The sequence below is a fragment of the Semicossyphus pulcher genome, unplaced genomic scaffold, assembly GCF_022749685.1.
Source record: "Semicossyphus pulcher isolate SPU_LCO1_2020_fin unplaced genomic scaffold, fSemPul1.0.p SCAF_16, whole genome shotgun sequence".
NCBI classification, from domain to species: domain Eukaryota; kingdom Metazoa; phylum Chordata; class Actinopteri; order Labriformes; family Labridae; genus Semicossyphus; species Semicossyphus pulcher.
In genome coordinates, this window is record NW_027211670.1 from 23,413,926 (window position 1) to 23,431,444 (window position 17,519).

A 17,519-nucleotide genomic window follows, 5' to 3' on the forward strand; every position below is an offset into this window, starting at 1 on the left:
AGGCACCTGCCGACTGATGTAACGTGGACACTGTTACACACACTGGAGCCATTTTATAAGCAACACGCAGCACTCCGTAATGCGTGTGAAACGACAGATATTTAAAGTAATATACAGCGAGAGAGGAATGTTAAACATAATCCTATTAGTTCACTGGGCCTTCAATAATTAAACCGGCCAATTCATACATTTTGATTCCGTTGGAGCCGGCTTGGAGAGCTCTCTGCTGATACACAGCAGCGTCTGGATATAATGAGGCCGGAGCCATTGTAATTAAACTTTCCCAGAAGCAGTAGAGTCCATATCAAACAGTCGATCCAACCAGAGCGTACATTACTGCAGCTCATGTGTGCATTTCTCACCGGTTTAGGATTAAAACACATCTTTAATGGATGAACTGCCTCTCTGGTCTGCTAACTGCTCCCGGGGTTCACACTAGCTGCATTAACTCAGCTGTATCTGACTGAAGCTCCACTTTCATCTGGCGCTTGTTTGTATTTATGATGTGCTGGTTTAATATGACTGGAGTTCTTTCACATCTTTTTGTGTGGTTTGAAGTTTATTCTGAAACTCTGTTAGTTTGTTGCTTCTGATGTCTGGCCACAAAGCAACTCTTCCTGCTATCTCTTTGTGGACATCTGAGTATTTTTTCTATGAAGACAATTTGGGGCAGTTTTGCCTTCTTTAAAACACAAGAACCGCTCACGGATAAAATTTACCCACAGCTGTCTTTTGATTGTAACTTTTTTTCCAGGAAATATTCAAGCACCCAATGTCTTTGACTTTTCCTAAAAGTGTGTTCAGTAGCGCCCCCTGTTGTCAAAAAATGTCAACATAAAGCCAGTTACACTTATAACCACCAGCGGGTCAAATTTACCCACTTATAGAACGTCGGCATTTTCGCGCTATTCTTTTTACGCGCCTAGAATGATACATTGTATGTTGCTATGGCAACGCCTTTTTTTCCTACTACTTTGTATCAAGTCATGAACTCCAGTTCAACCTGGATAGGTCTGATGGTGGGGAGGTCTCTGGACTATATCTGCTGTTTTTTGGTTTGTTTTCTGCGAAGCACCTTGTTCACAAAGTGCTTTGTAAATAAAGTTTATTGTTGTATATGTCATTGTCATGTTGTCATATTGTAAGCTGCATAAAGACACCACATCTAGCATTTCATGAATAAATAAATTAACCGTGTACCTTGAAAATCAATACATTCTAATCTCGGTTAAATTTTACCCATTGGCGGTTTTAGGCATACTGTGACCCCGGGCGGTTCTCGTGTTAAGAGGACAGCTAAAGAGCAACAGGAAGTATGAGGAGAAGAGAGTGGGGGATGACATGCCGTGAGGACTGTAGCCTCTGTGTATGGGGCTTCTGCTCTACCAACTGAGCGAAACCGGTGCCCGAACATCAACAAGTTTTGAGCAGTAGAGGAGTGATTTCCCCTCAATGATGGCTAATATTAAATATTTTTAGAGCCCTAAAGAGACACTCCTTCGGTCCATTTTCTAATGAACCACAGTCCGGTTCGATTCAAGTGAGAACAAGGTGATAAACGGTCATTGCGGGAGCACACTTTGCCTTCATCTGAGCGTCGAGTTTGTTTCTCTTTCTTTGTATTTTCACTTCTTGTTGAAGTTGTATCTGTAGTCATCCATCTTTTCTTTGTTTGTTCAGCCATAGTAGATTACTGTTTACTCGCAACACTTGCAGAGACCGGAAAAGCAGCCGCTTAGCTCCGCCTACCCTCTCTGGCAGACCAACCACTGCTGGCTGATGGAAAACGCGTCACTAACTGGGCGCCGCTTGTGATTTTTTCAGTTCATAATACTGCAAAGCCTTTCATCAGTGGGCCATAGGCTCAATCACCATTGTGTTACCTCATTCGGCGATGACTTAACAGACATTTATTTAAATGAAAATCTGCGAGATGATTACTTTAAAGTCTGCGATCGTGTGAACTTTTGGTCCACTGGTAAAAGCTGCCGTCTTTGATTCGGATCAAACAAACAGACTTCAGGTGTGAAAGCACGTAGTGTCTGTTTTTTTAAAGGTTTAAGAGACTTGTTCACCTCATCCAGCGTATGTTCATCTTTCTTCTTCACATATGAATATTTGGACATGAAAAGAGTCAGACTGCTGCAGAATATCAGGTAATATGAGTGTGTGATTTGAAAATACCTTCATCTGTTGAGCCAATATGTGTTAAAAATCTGCACTGAAATGCTGATAAAAGTGTGTCTACCCTCCTGTGCTTGTAACAAAGTTAGAAACAGTGAAACAAATGGTGTCATACGTTGTAGAGGGGGATGCTCTTCATGGGCTTGTACTGCTTCAGGGGGTCCATCTTGTACAGGTGGCGGTCAGTGATGAGCACCGTGCGGTCCTCTGCCTTGTGGAAACGGTTGATCTGAGAAACACAAAGCTCCTCATTAATCACGCCGCAGGATCAGCGCTAACATCCAAACCGCCCTGCAGGGGGGCGCTGCAGACCGGGAGCAGTGTGGTTTATTTGTTTGTACAGACGGACAGAAACATGTTGTGACTCTGTGTGAGTGCGGTTAGTGGAGGACTCCTACCTTTCGCACGTTGCAGGAGAATAAAACTCTCATGAATTTGTCTTTCCGCTGCAGCTCGCTGGAAACCAGTGTGAAAGAGGAAGCTGTGTCAGGGCTATCTCGCTTCTGTCGGCCAAAAAGAGACACAAGAACATTTTAACACTCGATTAATAATGTTTTCAGAGACAGTTATGGCATTCATCGAGTAAATGAGCACTTTATGCCAAACAAAACCTACTCCAAGCACACTTTTCAATTCTAATCTGAAGTCATTAAGAGACACAAGATGTGGCCCTGAGTGCTTGGTCGTTGAGTGCTGGTCTTGTACGGAAGTCTGTTAATGGTGCTGAAACTGATGATGGTGTGCCATGTAGAGGGACCAATGACTTTATAGATTGTGAATTGTAATCACAATATTACAGAAGTGCACAGAACTCCACCTCCCACTACTAACCAGGTAGTTTCCTTCCCAGGCCCTCTGCAGACCCAGGTCGGCCCTCTGGCCCTTCAGGACCTCCAGGCAGGCTACCTTGGCCCTCACCTGCAGAGCCTCTTCTGGAGACAGGCCTTTGATCAGCGTCCACGCCCACCACCTGGAGGTAATCGCATTCAAACACACACGCAGAGAAAGAGAGAAAGGTAAGAGCAGAGGAAAATCGACTCCTTTTTGAGGCGACTGCACGAGGCCTCGACAGCTCCGTCCGCGGGAGCTGCAGCGGCAGACCCCAGCTGTGCTCTGCTTATGGGCCTTTCACTCACAGATCCTGACAGCCGACATCATTCTGCAGGAAGGAGACTTTCTTACTGCGCTCGGCTTCAAATGAGGAAAAAGCGAACAAACAGACGTCGGGATGAAAGGAAGTGATGGGTCTTTGATGGAGGAGGAAAAATCAATGCCCAGCGTGAGGAGGAAACATGTGTAAGTCGGTTCAAACGGACTCATCTGGATGTAAAAGAACACTCGAGGCCACAAGCTCCTCCTGCCGCTGAGTTCAGATCCTCTTTTAGCTCTGCCAATTTGTGATTTTCTTTAAGAGAAAGTGGTTTAAAAACATTTTATCTTGAAGAAGGTTCATCTTCTGCTTTGTTTTGAAGTAAAAGAGTTTCCCCATCTACACTGTTCGGATTTAAAAAGTGAATCTTTAAACGACAGCTGTAAAAAAAGCAAAGTGAAGAAAAATAAAGAAACTTTTACAATAAAAAGCGTCGTGTTGTTTGTGTACCTGTTATAGATGTTTCTGAGAGCCTCCTCAAACTTGCGCAGGACTTTCGGAGGCGTCGGCCACTTCACGTGCCGGCCGTAATCCTTCATGGACCGCACGTTTTTGAAGCGTCGGTTGACCTCCTTGATGTACGACTTGACCTTGTAGCGGCGGTAGGCCCGCAGGATGACGAGGGCCGCTCTCATCCGCCTGTATCGCATCCTGGCTATGGTGCCCCTCCACACCTGGAGACACAGGACAACATGATGAACATGCAATAAACGCGTTAGGTTATATTTTCACAAGCCTGCACATTTATGCCAAACCTTAAATATCTGCTTTTAGTTTTTGTGCACAAAACATGAAATATTCTACAACACAGTGAGTGAGTATTTCCCTCATTTGACTTGTTTTTATTGTGTATTTCTCAACACCATGAGGGAAACCTCGATGATATCCACCTTAAATACAGGTGTGAACGAATTAAAAACAGCTCTTTAAAGGGGTTCTTGAGTAGCGTACTGAACTGTACTTCCTGAAAGGTGGGGTAAGATTGCCAGAAAGATCAAAATTCAGGCAGCAGAGGCTAAAATATGGAAGATCTTGCGATTAAACCTCCAACCTGAGCCTCAAATTTTCCACCCAAAAAAATCTGAATCTGTTCACGTAAGACCCGATCCAGGTGAGAGAACACGCAAACATTACAGCAGCAGTGTGACGCAGCCGCGGGCGAAGAACAGCAACACGTCTTTTTTCTTTTTCTCGCCTACAGAGACACGTCTCTCCTTTGTGACGATGGTGATGTCACACCTTTTGGTTACAGCTGATAGTGAGACAGACGCACCGACACAGAGACCCAGAAGCACAGCAAAAGGACGGGACTCTTCTGTACCTGCAACCATGTATGTTTGCTTTAAAGCTGCAAAGGCTAGTCCACAAACCAGTCAGCCAGGTGAAAGGACATTAATAGCTACTCTGGTAATAAATTCAACCTGTCAGATCTTTGTTTAAGGGAAACTTGTTCCAGCTTGTTAAATATGAGAATGTGCTGCTTTTCTCAGTCAGCATTTGTAATACGCAGCTTATTCCCCTTTTTTTTTGTTACATTTTAGAGACTAAACTATTAATGCTAAAAATAGTCGGCAGATTTGACAATGAATTAACTCGTCTGTTAAAGGGCCAGTTCTCTGATTTTCAACCTCAGTCCTATCATGCTATCATGGGGAGCTAATGCCATTATGGTAGAAGAAAAATGCCGTTTTGCTCTGTGTCTTTGGGACGCTCTCCGCTTCTCCAATGGGCCCTGGAAAACCTCCACCAGACTACACATCATCTGGCGGAGGCCAGGGAGCTCGCTAAACTACACTTCCTCAATCTAGGACGCCCGCCTCTGATGTCATGTCTCGTTCAAAATCGTCAGGTTTGAAATGTAGACTGCAGACGTGAAGAGTTTTTAGACGATCAACCGGTATGTTCTCGTCGTATTTCTGATTCTCTAAGCCGTTGCCTGCAGAGAAAACGGAATTTCACTCCAGCTTCTCTTGCTGGACCGTTCCTTTCAGAGGGAGGGGCGCAATGCATGCTGGGTGTTGTAGGAATGTAGAATGGATGAAACCACGAGCTGCTTGTACAACTTTCTCCACAGCTATGGCGCCAATTTCAAATATTATTGTTTCTATCGATTACAGAGAACACCAGCTTTGACTGACAGGGGCTTTTTCCTGGGGCGAACTGCTCCTTTAATTCGTACGGTCCTCTGACTTTGACAACGTTAAATTTGAGGTTTAGCTTAATTATCATTCCATCTTTTCTAACTTATCGTGTATTTATTTATTATTAGTCTTTTCTTTATATTTAGCATTCTTAGATTTTGAATTCTTACAGACTACAACCCTCATTGCTTAATCAACAAGATAATAATCATTATTTTCGACCCCAATTTGGACCCAGTTTGACCAAAGTCCGACGTTGTGGTTGCAAAGAACTCATAAAAAACCTCTCACCTATCTTACCTACAGTGACTTTAACAGAGTTTTATGTGTTAAATAAAAGGACAGCACCTTACAGTGAAGGAGGAACTTTACAAGCACCGAGGGACGAGGGGATATTTAGCGCTGCTGTGTCTACATTTTATTCATTCAGCCGTTTTAAGGTCTTAAGCGATGGCGATAAAAAGCGGACCTATAAAGCGGTACAAACTCTGCACTTAAATCTAAACCATGAGGAGTGAAAGCACGGCCATAAATACAGCTAAATACTGCTGTAAGCGCTAAAATATAAATGTATATTTCAGTGTGTCATAACTTTCATTGACACAGGGAAAACGTCTTTCATTACTCATCATTAGTAAACATGTTTATTTGTTATACACGAGTGTTTGTAATGTTCGAATGCCTTAGATTCAGACTTAAATAAAGGCTCAATTAAGGAGCCAAAGCCTGCCTGTAAGCAGACAGAGGTTGAGAGGCTATCAGACCCTCTAAAACATGAATAATAGATGTAAGTGGGACCCCGGGGAGCCATAACTCCTGACCCCCCCCTCAATAAAATCACCACCATATGCTGCCCTTTTACTGTATTCTCTCTCGCTCTTGTTCACACACAAACGTCTTAAATATTTACACGTTTGTTTGAAGCATTTTCGGTGAATAATCAGTAAAAGAGCACGTTCAGAGTCACAGATCCGACGGTCACAAATTGAAGGCAGAGCTGTTTGCTGCACCGGAGGCTCACCTCTGGATTTCATCTACGCGTGGTGCAGAATAATCACTGGGAACCATTTAATCTTTCAAAGCGTGGGGGTGGCCGAAGGCACTAAAAAGGATTTCTTGCATTTGCATATTAAAAGTGTGGAGGATTCAGTTTTCACCTGATGAGACGGGTGGTGTAATAATTGGCAGAGAAGATGATAAGTCATGCACTGCTGGAATATGGAAGCTGCAGATTTATTCATTCATTCACTTTTATATAAGCTTTTCTTTTGCATCGTGTCTGCGGCAAATGTGAGTTCATCTTTATTGTTTTATCGTGTGAAATGTTGATTTTTATTTAAGGAATGTCGCACGGAGCCACTGCGAGGATCTATGTCAGAGGTCATGCTGTGTTTCTACAAAGAGGGCGGTTTTATTTGCACCTTTTACGCCTTAAAGACGGGGTATTATGCTGTTTCACATTTTAAGACATATATATAATGTTACAATGTTGGACATCCGGACTAAACGTGGGTGAAGTTTCAAATCTGATGGTAAAAGTATGTTGGAGGAATCCCCTGCTAAAAAGACTTCTCCAGACGCTTCACTTTGTGACGTCACAAACTGAAGGAACTCTATATTTGGGCATCTGCCCGAGACACTGTCTGCCCCTGGCACAGTTCAAGGACACGCCCACCCAGCAGCTCAGTCTGCCTTGGACTCACTCCACCACTCTGCTGAACGGCTCTGCTCGTCAAGTTGGCCAATCAGAAGCAAGCGGGCTTGTAGGGGCGGGGTTTCTTAAAGGGACAGAGCCAGTTCCAGGCGGAGGCTGTATGAGGGCCTGCACAGAGCACCAGTGTGTGTGTTTTTTTTAACTGTAAATTATGCTAAGCTATCACAGAGTGAAATATGAAGTTTGAAATTAGCATAATACACCCCCTTTAAAGTTTATGTAATAATGTTTTATATCTAATAATCTCAGAGCAGCCATGTCAGGCCAAAAAGGTAAGAGTCCCTACTCTGTCGACTGATACAGACTACAGGATGCTGACCTGGTTTATGGGCATACAATCTGTGATGCTAAATAAACAATTTAAATACACAATTACCTACAAAACAAATTGTCTTACCACTGAAACAAGGGCTGATTTAGCTCATGAAAAATAGACATGCTACTTTATCTTTTTCTCCATTACGTGATCAAAGAGCAGAGACTGTATGCCGTATATTCCCTGTGATTTCTCAGTGTTTATGAGCAGCATCCCATCTCTGTTGAAGTATAAAAATAGCTCCTCCAACGCCGTCTTACTGTAAGTCTCAAATGTTACTTCCCTGGTTAAAGGGCAGCAGACGACCTTATCCTCTGCTTCCTCCACGGTGCTCTGTCTCATACATAATGGATGAGAGTGAGAAAAGAGGAGCGGCTGCGTGTGCATCACTGAGAAGACTCTCCCACATACTTAGAAGACGGAGGTGAGAGGAATGAATGGGCTTTTACCGACTACAGCTGACACAGTCCTCTCAGTGTACAAGGTTATAAAGTTGCTCATTTAAATTCAGACGGTGTTCAGAGAGGTGGTTTGAAGAGCAGGCACTGGGTCAGAAATTACTGTAGTGTTAATGCCAGGCTTTAGTCGAGCTTCCACCTCAAGAACTTCCAAATAACTACTTCTCAAGGATGAAAAAGTTTCCTTCATCCTGTAGTTGTTTAAAGAGCCACAAAGGTTCTGCAAGTTAGACAGCTGGCGTACGCTTTCTTTGTGTTTACAAATACAGTAAAAGGTGCGATATGTAGCTTTCAGAACATCCTCATCCCGAGCGACACGGTCGGCCGTTGAGGGAGCTGCAGTCAACCTTCTTACGACACTCGCATGCATGAACGAGCGTCCAGGGTTTTTGCCGAAGACACCACGACACTGAGCATGCTCAGTCTCGGAACTCACCGGCTCTGTTTACTTTTCACTGGCGAGACGTGTTCATTGACCGGCATCATGTTGTCCAAAGTCAACACTGTTTGTCAGAATAGTTAAGCAGGTAATTTCTGTAATCTGCTAACTTCTTGGCCGTCCTTCCTCCTCCGTCGAAGGTTCCTACAGAGGCTTATATTTCGAACTCTGTCCACCAGTGAGTTTAGAACTGAAGACCAGTTGCCCTTCTGCCCTGGATGACTGAGAACCTTCACAGACATTATGGACGTGGTTAGTGTTTAAAGTATCACAGATTTGGCTGCCCTTCCTGTTGGTTGTTGCCTTCTGTGGCTCCACTACAGAAATGTTGTGTTTACAGGTTGGGATTTAAATACCTACGACGACCTATTAGGGCCACGTTTTTAAAAAAGTAGGAGAAGAGAAATATTCTGTGAACTCAACAGAGCGCGTAACACACCTAATATGGTCGTCAGCCACGTCCTTGGGGCGGTTGTTTGTTGTGTAAGCCTCCATCCAAACAACAAACCGACTGAAACCACTGATTTAAAGTAGTTTTGTATATTTGTCTGTAATACAGATTTGTTTACTTTTAGTATCCGTCATGAGGTCGTAGGGTAGCTTTCATGTGTGATGGTAACCCCCTGGAGCAAACGGGGAGCACAGAAACGTGTGTTTTTGCAGCAGAGGGTCGCTCAGTCTTTCTCCTGTATGAAGTCTGCTTCTTGTGTGCAGAGACAACAGCCTAAATATGCACCGAGCTCCGTGCCATGTGCGCCTGTGTGAGCAGCAGAGCCAACAGGGTAGAGAAGAGAAACAGCTCAAAAAGGTTCCTTTAAACACTGTTTTACTAGTTTTTGTTTCTGAGTTTATGACGTTTTTTTCTGACAAATTTGCCACTTTTTTGGGGCAATTTACGACTTAAATCTCTGAATATTACTCTTCTTCTCTGGCTCTGTTTTTTTTTTTGACAATGGCCCTAATAGGCCGTCGTAAATACCTGAAAAAGCTTAAAGACCAAAATGTTTCAACATTAATAACACAACAAACGTGTTAAACAATCACCTAATTCAATCTGAATGATTCAACTCGTCCTTTAATTCATTCTTAGGTCGTCGCTCAGCATATAAAGCGATCCTCTAACCCCCACACAGGCACAGTGTCCCAGCCCATATGTGCTCATGTGATACACTATAAAACAAAGCAAAACAGGGGCCAAATTAGATTTCCAGCGAGAGCTCGGTTAAGATGTTGCCTGCCTGACGCCCACATGGTGCACGTGGCCCATGCCAGATCAACAACTGTGTTCATCTAAACTCCAAATTACAGCGAGGCTGGAGGGGAGGAGCACAGAAGAGATAAAAACGACCATAAAGCAACAATGAATCACATAAAACGTCTCGGCTGTCTTCATTAAGGTGTGTGACAGGTGGGAAGTGGCGAGAGGTTGGAGTTATGATGGAGCCATCCTGCCGCCCACGCACACAAACACACCGTAAACACGTTTCTCCAGCAGCGCGGCAGGCTGGCTGTGATGACGCTGCTGAGCCGATGAAGACGACACTCGGGGGGAATGTGGATAAATCAGGCCAATAACAAGGCCCCTGACGGTCTGCCCCCTTCCTCTGCTGGCCAATAAAGCCATCTGATCATCCTTTCAGAGACTCTGCCATGATGGAGCCTGCCCTCACCAGCGCGCTCCGGGGCCCCGGGATTTACGAGCTCACCAAAGCCAGATTGGGGGATCTTACATCGCAACAAAGCGGGACAGATTGCTGGGGTGTTTTTTTTGGTGCGTACTGGGTTAACAAATCACAAATGTGCCGGGGCAACTGGTGAGATGTTTAGCAGAGCAGAAAAAAGGACAGGCTCCATTGACCATAGTCACATGGCAGCCATTTTCTTCTGACTTCACGCTAAGGGTGGAAGCTACAAGTCTGTTATAATATGCTGCTTTGCTCTGAGCTGTAAGTCATAGAAATGTAACAAAAAATCACATATCATTATCATTTCCTGCTTACAGCTAAGAGACAATATGTAGTAAGGTCATAGTTCAAATTAAAACACATATTTGATAACCCTTTAGCAACAGTCAACTGTTAGCGTTTAGCCATTTCCTAGCTAATAGTACCGTTAGCTAGAAAATGGCTGAATGCTAATATTACTGTTTCATAGGATATTTGTCACCCTGTCACCTAGCAACAGGTAGCTGGCGGGCTAACTAGCTAGCATAACTAACGCTATACCTACCATTTTAAAGATCATTTGTTTCAAAGGCCCTTTCGTGTTACGCTAGCTATTCGATTGAGTTGGAACCAAATACTTTTATAATTAAAGTTTATTCCTCAGCCTTTTAAGAGTCCGCCATCTCCTTTAAATTGTCGCGCAATGAATCTCTGGGTATGTCGGGCTGTGAAGGACGCACCCGATGGATCCTTTGCGTCCAATCGGCCCTCAAATACGTCCTTTGAAGGATGCCGCCCCTGAATTTGGACACAGCTACAGAGTGAAAAGTCCCAGTGATGGTGTCCTCTGTATCAGCCTCTTATTCATCAGATTACTTTGTCGGAACTAACTGTTGGATAATAAAAAATTAAACATCTGTTTTGATTAAAGGGAACTACAAAGCACTGGAAAGAGAGGCCTTTAACTGAACTGCAGGGTTTGCAATCCAACTGGTCCAACACAAAAACAAACGACCTTTCACCTTGCTGTCACCTACACCCAAATTCCGACACGGACAAAGATAGATAGGCCGCCCTGTGCCATTGACACACTTGACTGCAATCGGCTGCTGAACGCCTGAGTTTCCACATCCTCTGGGGATATTGAGCTGGTTTTCCAGTAACATGCTCGATGCACACGGTGGGCGGAGGCGGGGGGAGGAATCAAAAGTGTGTGACACAATTTGGTGAGGCTGCAACGTGCTCCAACCACGGGCTGTCACAGGGAGACGCTGGGCCAAGGCTCAGGGCAGCAGGCATTAGCATAAATCAATAAAGAGCTGTGGTGAGCAGCAGGCAGGCGGTAACAACAACATCATATATACTGACTCTCATTCCTTCATTTAGGCTCCCAGTGTCATGATATTATTCTAAGGTCTGCTTTCATGTACAGTACAGTAATGTGAAACCAATGTGCTCCAACAATACAGTCTAATTAGAAAGGACAGTATTGAACGTTTAATTGAATGGCTCTGGATGGCCCGTTCATCAATTGTATGTGACTGGACAGAATAGATTGGAGGAATATTGGCAATGGTCAGCAGGATGAGCTTAAAGTAACACATCATTCAAAATAGGAGAGACAATGAAATCATTGTATGAAAGCAGTCAAGCTGCAATTAATGATTACTCTCAGTGAATCTGTCGATTTGTTTCCAATGATTTGATGAGTTGATTGTTTCAAAAAATGAGGTAAATGTGGAGTAGTCTTTCTCAAGAGATGATCTCTTTAATGGTCTTGTTTTGTCCACAACCCAAATATATTTAGTTTACTGTTGGGACTCACGTGATGCAGCCGACCGTCGCGGAGCTCTTACTGGTACCAAGCTAAATACAACCATACAAAAGTTCACTTAACAACAACCTGAAGACATGCCTAACCCGAAGACCGCTAAATCTGCGACTAATAAGCCTCTTGAAGAGCAAGACACGAGAAAGAACGTGCTAGCTAGCAAAGAAACTTTGCTGCGTCTGGAGTCAGCGCTGAGACACCCGCCATGGGCATTTCTCAGAATGTTATTGAGTTTGATTTGTTATTGATTATTATAAGAGTTTTCCTGTCATATAGGAGGGAAGGGAGAGAAAAAAAATCACATTTAAGTAGCTGGAATCAAATAATTTTGACAGTTTTCTTTGTACAGGGACATAAAAGAATAAATTGATTGATCAAAATACTTCAACCAAGTCCCGTTGCCTTTATTAAGCTTAGAATTACCATGACCTGGATGACTGAGAACCTTCACAAACTACCTTATAGACCACCTTAAGTGCTACAAAAATGTCTCCTCTATCTCTTAAAGAGCAGCTCCAGTCATGTTTTAAGACATATAAAATGCTCTGCTTGAAATAATTAATTGTGTCTGATGTTTTTTTTTTCCTGCAAAATCCTCCCAAGGCATCTCCTCCTTCTCCCTCATTAAAACTTCCTGAATCTGCATAGGCCCCGCCCACTATGAAAACAAAACACGTCTCTGCCGTCGTTTAGTGGCAGCTTGTTGAAACTTAGCTAGCTTGAAATGTAGTAATGTTAACGTTAGTAGTCAGTAGTGAATTTGCAAAAATTCTGATGATGGTTACAGCTGGCTCGCACATCGCCGAAGTGGTTGCCATAGGTTACACATAATGATATGCATAGCGTCAGCCCGTCCATTAACGGGATTGGCTCCTTAGGTTTGTGACGTCTCAAACCTGTCAATCTGAAAACGTGTTGTTCAGCCTGTCCTTGGTACACTGCAGTTTAAAAGCAGACAGGCCCAGCCATGGGGATGACTGCTGATGTTGTCCCTGATATGTCTGTATATGTTTACAAGGTTAAACACTGGATTTTCTCTGGAGGGGGTCTTTAAATACTAAGAATTCTAAACATCTAGAATAAGAAATGACTAAAGATGAAATGGCCAAGCTAAGAGCTGAAACAGATGACTGTAAGGCCACAATCTTAAAGGTCTCCTCAGGAGTTTTCTCTTGGTTTCAAAATGCAACAAATATATTTGGATGCATTTAGTAGCCCATAAAACCCATGTCAATAAAAAATGTTTTAAATTGTGCATGCAACAAAGACCCCTGTCTGGACTCAAACCAGGGACTTTCCGACAGCATAGCCAGCATCCTTAACCCTTTCAGTCATAACCGTTGTTTCGGAAAACGTTTGTTTTTAAATAACAGATTTTTCATGCACATTTGGAGGCTGATAAGTTTTAGCAAAATGTGAAGGAGAAAAAATGGAGGGAAAACTGAGAGCAGCCATGGAGAGAAGCCCGAGGTTACAGTCAGAGTTAGACTTTATACTTGACAAAAGTTTTGTGCTCTGTGAGATATTTTTAGGCTTCAGCTTTAAAAGAAAGCACAAAGTGAGTCGATTCTGTAGCCTCCAGAAAATTGTTATGAAATTCGTCTTCCTTTGGAAATTACAGATTACAGTGGATAATATGCACTTAATATCAAACAGGAAGACATTTGGCAAAAGATTTATTTTTATAGGCACATGAACCAAATGTTTTTGTATTATCAGAGAGAAGCACTGACTCTCTAAATCAACGCTAATATATCAAGGGAAAGTCTGCAGTAGAAGATTCTCCATTTCCAACATCGCAGCTTCTCTGAGAACAAAGGAAGAACGTTCCCTCTCGTTTAAATCCAGCTGCATGACTGTGACACAAACGTAAACCCTCCTGCTTTGATTTGCCTCTCACACACTGAAGGTGGTTTTGTGGAGGCGATCTCTTTGGACGATAACTGGAGCACTTTGCAGGTTCAGGAGGGATGAGAGGATTAGAGATCATGTTTCTGCTGAGGTCGAGCAGCAGACGGATCAGTTCTGGACAGTTGAGCAGAGAAGAGGCATTTCTAGCATTGCACAGAGGAGCCTGTTATTCACAAGAGACCTGCACAAAAGATTACTCCCTTTTCAAGATTTCATTTATTCCTGCACAATTAATTGCCTTAAAACATCAGATATTATGTTTTTATTTAACTCCCGCTTGCACCAATCCTCCCGTGGCCGCGGCGTGAAAGCCGACTACCCAAGACATAACGTCTGATAAACCCGCCGCCGCACAGAGACAGTGTAAAGCTTTGGAAAGCAATTAAGGCAGCAGCTCAGAATACACGAGGGGGGAGTCTCCCTCTCCTCGTCATCATCGCTGCTCTGACAAGCGCAGACAGTTAATGTGATGTGGATGGCTGAGCTTGGATTTATGAAATATTCATTCAAACACAGAGAAAAGGTGGGGGTGGCCTATGTTTAATTTATAACGTGTATTATGCTGGATTGTGGGCTGCTTTTTTTTCCCATTTCTTTAAGTGTTACTGATTAGATTGCTCTGTACAATGGAGAGATTTCAGTGTTGTCGATGGAGGACGGCACACAAGAGGATGTAGCAATCACTGGTGATGCACACAGGCCTCGCTGCAATAAATTAAAGGTGGAGGAGAGAGAGAGAGGGGCTGACGGAGCACAAGAGGGGAAAGATGAGGCGAGCGTTGCCTGATCTTAAGGGAGAAACAAACAATCAGGTGTATTGAAACTATGCCAAAAAAAGCTCCACTCTGAGACGAGCAGCAGTTGCAGGAAGAGAAAGATCTTTTAAGACAAGAAACAAAATGTAAATAGAGATATCTAACCACTAACCAGAAGCAGGGGCGTTTCTAGAGGGTGGCCTGGGGTGGCATGGGCCCCCCTGAAATCTGATTGGCCCCATAATCCTAAACTATGATTGACTACCTGCTTTGTCAGAGGCGGGACTTAAATTCAAATCAAGAGTGTAGCAACAGCCTGCTAGTAGCTTGCAGCCTGTTGCTAGCAGTGATTTGTCGATACTTTATACTTTGACTTTTGGAGATACATCTTATTTTTGAGTCCCTAAGGAATGAAATATGGAGGATTTTTACGGTGCCACTCTGTTGTGTGATTTCTTAAATAAAAAACCTATGCAAGGGACCGTAACATCTAATTGATACCTTAATGAAAGTTGTTAAGGTAGACAAAAAAGGTGAACAAAAGCTTTTTGGAAATGTCTGTGAGCACCCAAAATTCATGCCCCCCCTGCATAAATCAGTGCCCTAGTTTGGCCAGCGCAGTCAAAAAAGTCTGGACGCGGCCCTGACCACGAGGACATTACGTGTTTGAAGGGAAAAAGTGGGAATAAAGAGATTTACAAAGGGATAGAGGAGTTCAGTATATAAAGCTATAGGAACAAGCTAATCCAGGGATTAAGACAGTGGGAGAGAAGCTTAAACAAACTTCTGATCTTAGATAAGTCACTTTAAGAAATAAAGTTGTTCAGAGAGTTTAAAGTTGATAAATTTAGCAAGAAAGTCCCCAAGTAGTGAACAACGCTGACTTTCACCTGCGTGTCTGGAGAGGAGGAAGAGCAAAGGGGAACCGTTTGTGGACGGATCTTGCAGCAGGAAATATGCAGCATTTAAATTAAGCATCAAAAACATGTACTCAGGATGTTTTAGAACATGCTTGTTGTGCATTTATTTGACAGGTGAAGTGGAGAAAAACAGGAGCCCTATAGGAAGCCCGAATAAGCAAGAACACTTTAATTACAGGCCCAAAATGTGACTAAGCTTAGTAAGCAACCTCACAGAAAAGCACACCAAAGGTGGCTAATAATTGGATGTGGCAGCCGTAAGATTGAATGACATAAACGAGGCTCTGGTAGGATTAAATCCTCCTGCCCTTAACCCTCTCCTCCACTAATCCCCCTCCTCACAGGAGGAAATGCTGTGCTTACTTAAAGGGGTAAAATAGGATGCTGCGTTCAAGTGATCCTTAGAAGGGCCCATTTCCTGAGTTGTCCGACTTTGGTGTGTTCAAGAGATTTAAGCCATATTATGAAAACAGAACTCATCTAGGTCACTCTACATCGACAGCAATTTATGGTTACGGCCTAATAACACTTACGGCTGACCCAAACTAAAAGATGTTTAAAATCAGGTGCTGAAAATGTGACAGAGCCCACACGTGATGACAGATAATGATAGATTGAACAGTTTTGTTCCTGAGACTTTAGAGTAAACAAACATGGCGGACGACGGGCAGGAAGAATCGGCGATGATAGTTTTGGGACTTTTTATGGAAAATTCAGGAAGAAAAAAAGAACATACTGTGGATGAAGTGGTGGAGACGGCATGAACGCGGGCTGTACATGTTACTTTATGCTTCCCGTTTGCTTTGGTCACCATGGCTGCGGTTGTTGTGCTTTCTGCTTCAGTCAGCTCTCTTCCTGATTGGCTATCGTTTGGTTCCACGTGACGATCCTCAGAGCAGATCGGGGAAATAAAATCACTCTTAACATCCCTCACACCACAGGAACATCTGGGATGTGTACTCCGCATTAGCCAACGTTTACTTTGTCTACCATGTGTTGTCAAATCTGTAAACTCAGGAAGTACCTACATTTTCTCAGAGGTTAGGAGTTGTTGTTCCAAGATCAGAGAGCCTTCACACGGATTTTCCGAGTCTGAAACTATTTTTTCCGATTATTCCGACACCACGTGAATTTAGGGAGAGTGCAGCCACAGTGGAACTAAAAGGGCCCACGCGACCCGTCTTTAGGAAGTGGGCTGATCACAGATTGTGTTTGTATTTGTCTGATGGGGCACAGTGGGTATTATAATAAATCCATAAGGCAAACGGAGGGACCAGAAGTGTGTCTGAGCCTCTGACAGTCCTGGCAATGCGGCCCCGGCTGGCATAAGGCGGGGTGGTGTGCCAGGTGCTGATAAGGGGATTTCTTGGCGCTGCAGATCAGACTCAGGCCAGGATGTTTGTTTAAAGAGTAACAGCCTGATAAATACAGGAGTCAATTCTGCTGTCACACCACTATTTGATTCTGTGTGTCAGTGCATGTATGTGTAAAGCATATACTGCATGCTTGGCCCTCACATTGACAGAGGGCACGGTTAAATACGCCTGCTCCGACACCGCTGCTGTTTGTTTTGGTGCGATTCCTCTGGGCTTTCCCTTCGTTATCAAAGCCTGCTTATCCTGCGAGATACAAGATAGGACTCTCCTGAGGGAGAGGTGGAAGAACAGCCGTCTGATGCGTCTGTGGGAACGGCCCGCACAGGGTCGCACAGATCAATACAGAGGTCAACCAATCAATCCAGGGCTGGAGTTAATTTGGCCGGAGAAAGCTTTCATGTCTGAGAGCGTGGAGATACTCCCTGAGAAAGGATATGAAACATCATGTGGAGGAATTTGCACACACGATTCTAACAAGAGCAGTTTTAATACCGGTAGCAGTATCAGAAATGTCTCCGATACAGCCTAAATATTGATTAAGGACTCAGCGCCCCCAGAACGCCCCCTAACAATCAACTCCAAAACAGTAACCTCCCCAGTAATGAGTAGAATATTGCTGCAACTCCAAACTACTATTAAAGAGAGAACAGGAGGATTATT

The 17,519-nt window shown here is 43.6% G+C and overlaps 1 protein-coding gene across 1 annotated transcript in view; it reads right to left on the minus strand.

Annotated features, from left to right (window-relative positions):
* Positions 1 to 17,519, minus strand: part of myo1d (myosin 1D) — a 145,555-nt gene that overhangs the window by 53,725 nt on the left and 74,311 nt on the right. The window contains exons 17-20 of the mRNA XM_069664302.1: positions 3,785 to 4,008; positions 3,016 to 3,154; positions 2,583 to 2,687; positions 2,300 to 2,413 (exon numbers count right to left, since the gene is read on the minus strand). Coding sequence (XP_069520403.1) covers positions 2,300 to 2,413; positions 2,583 to 2,687; positions 3,016 to 3,154; positions 3,785 to 4,008 — 582 coding nt within the window. The remainder of the gene's footprint in view (positions 1 to 2,299; positions 2,414 to 2,582; positions 2,688 to 3,015; positions 3,155 to 3,784; positions 4,009 to 17,519) is intronic.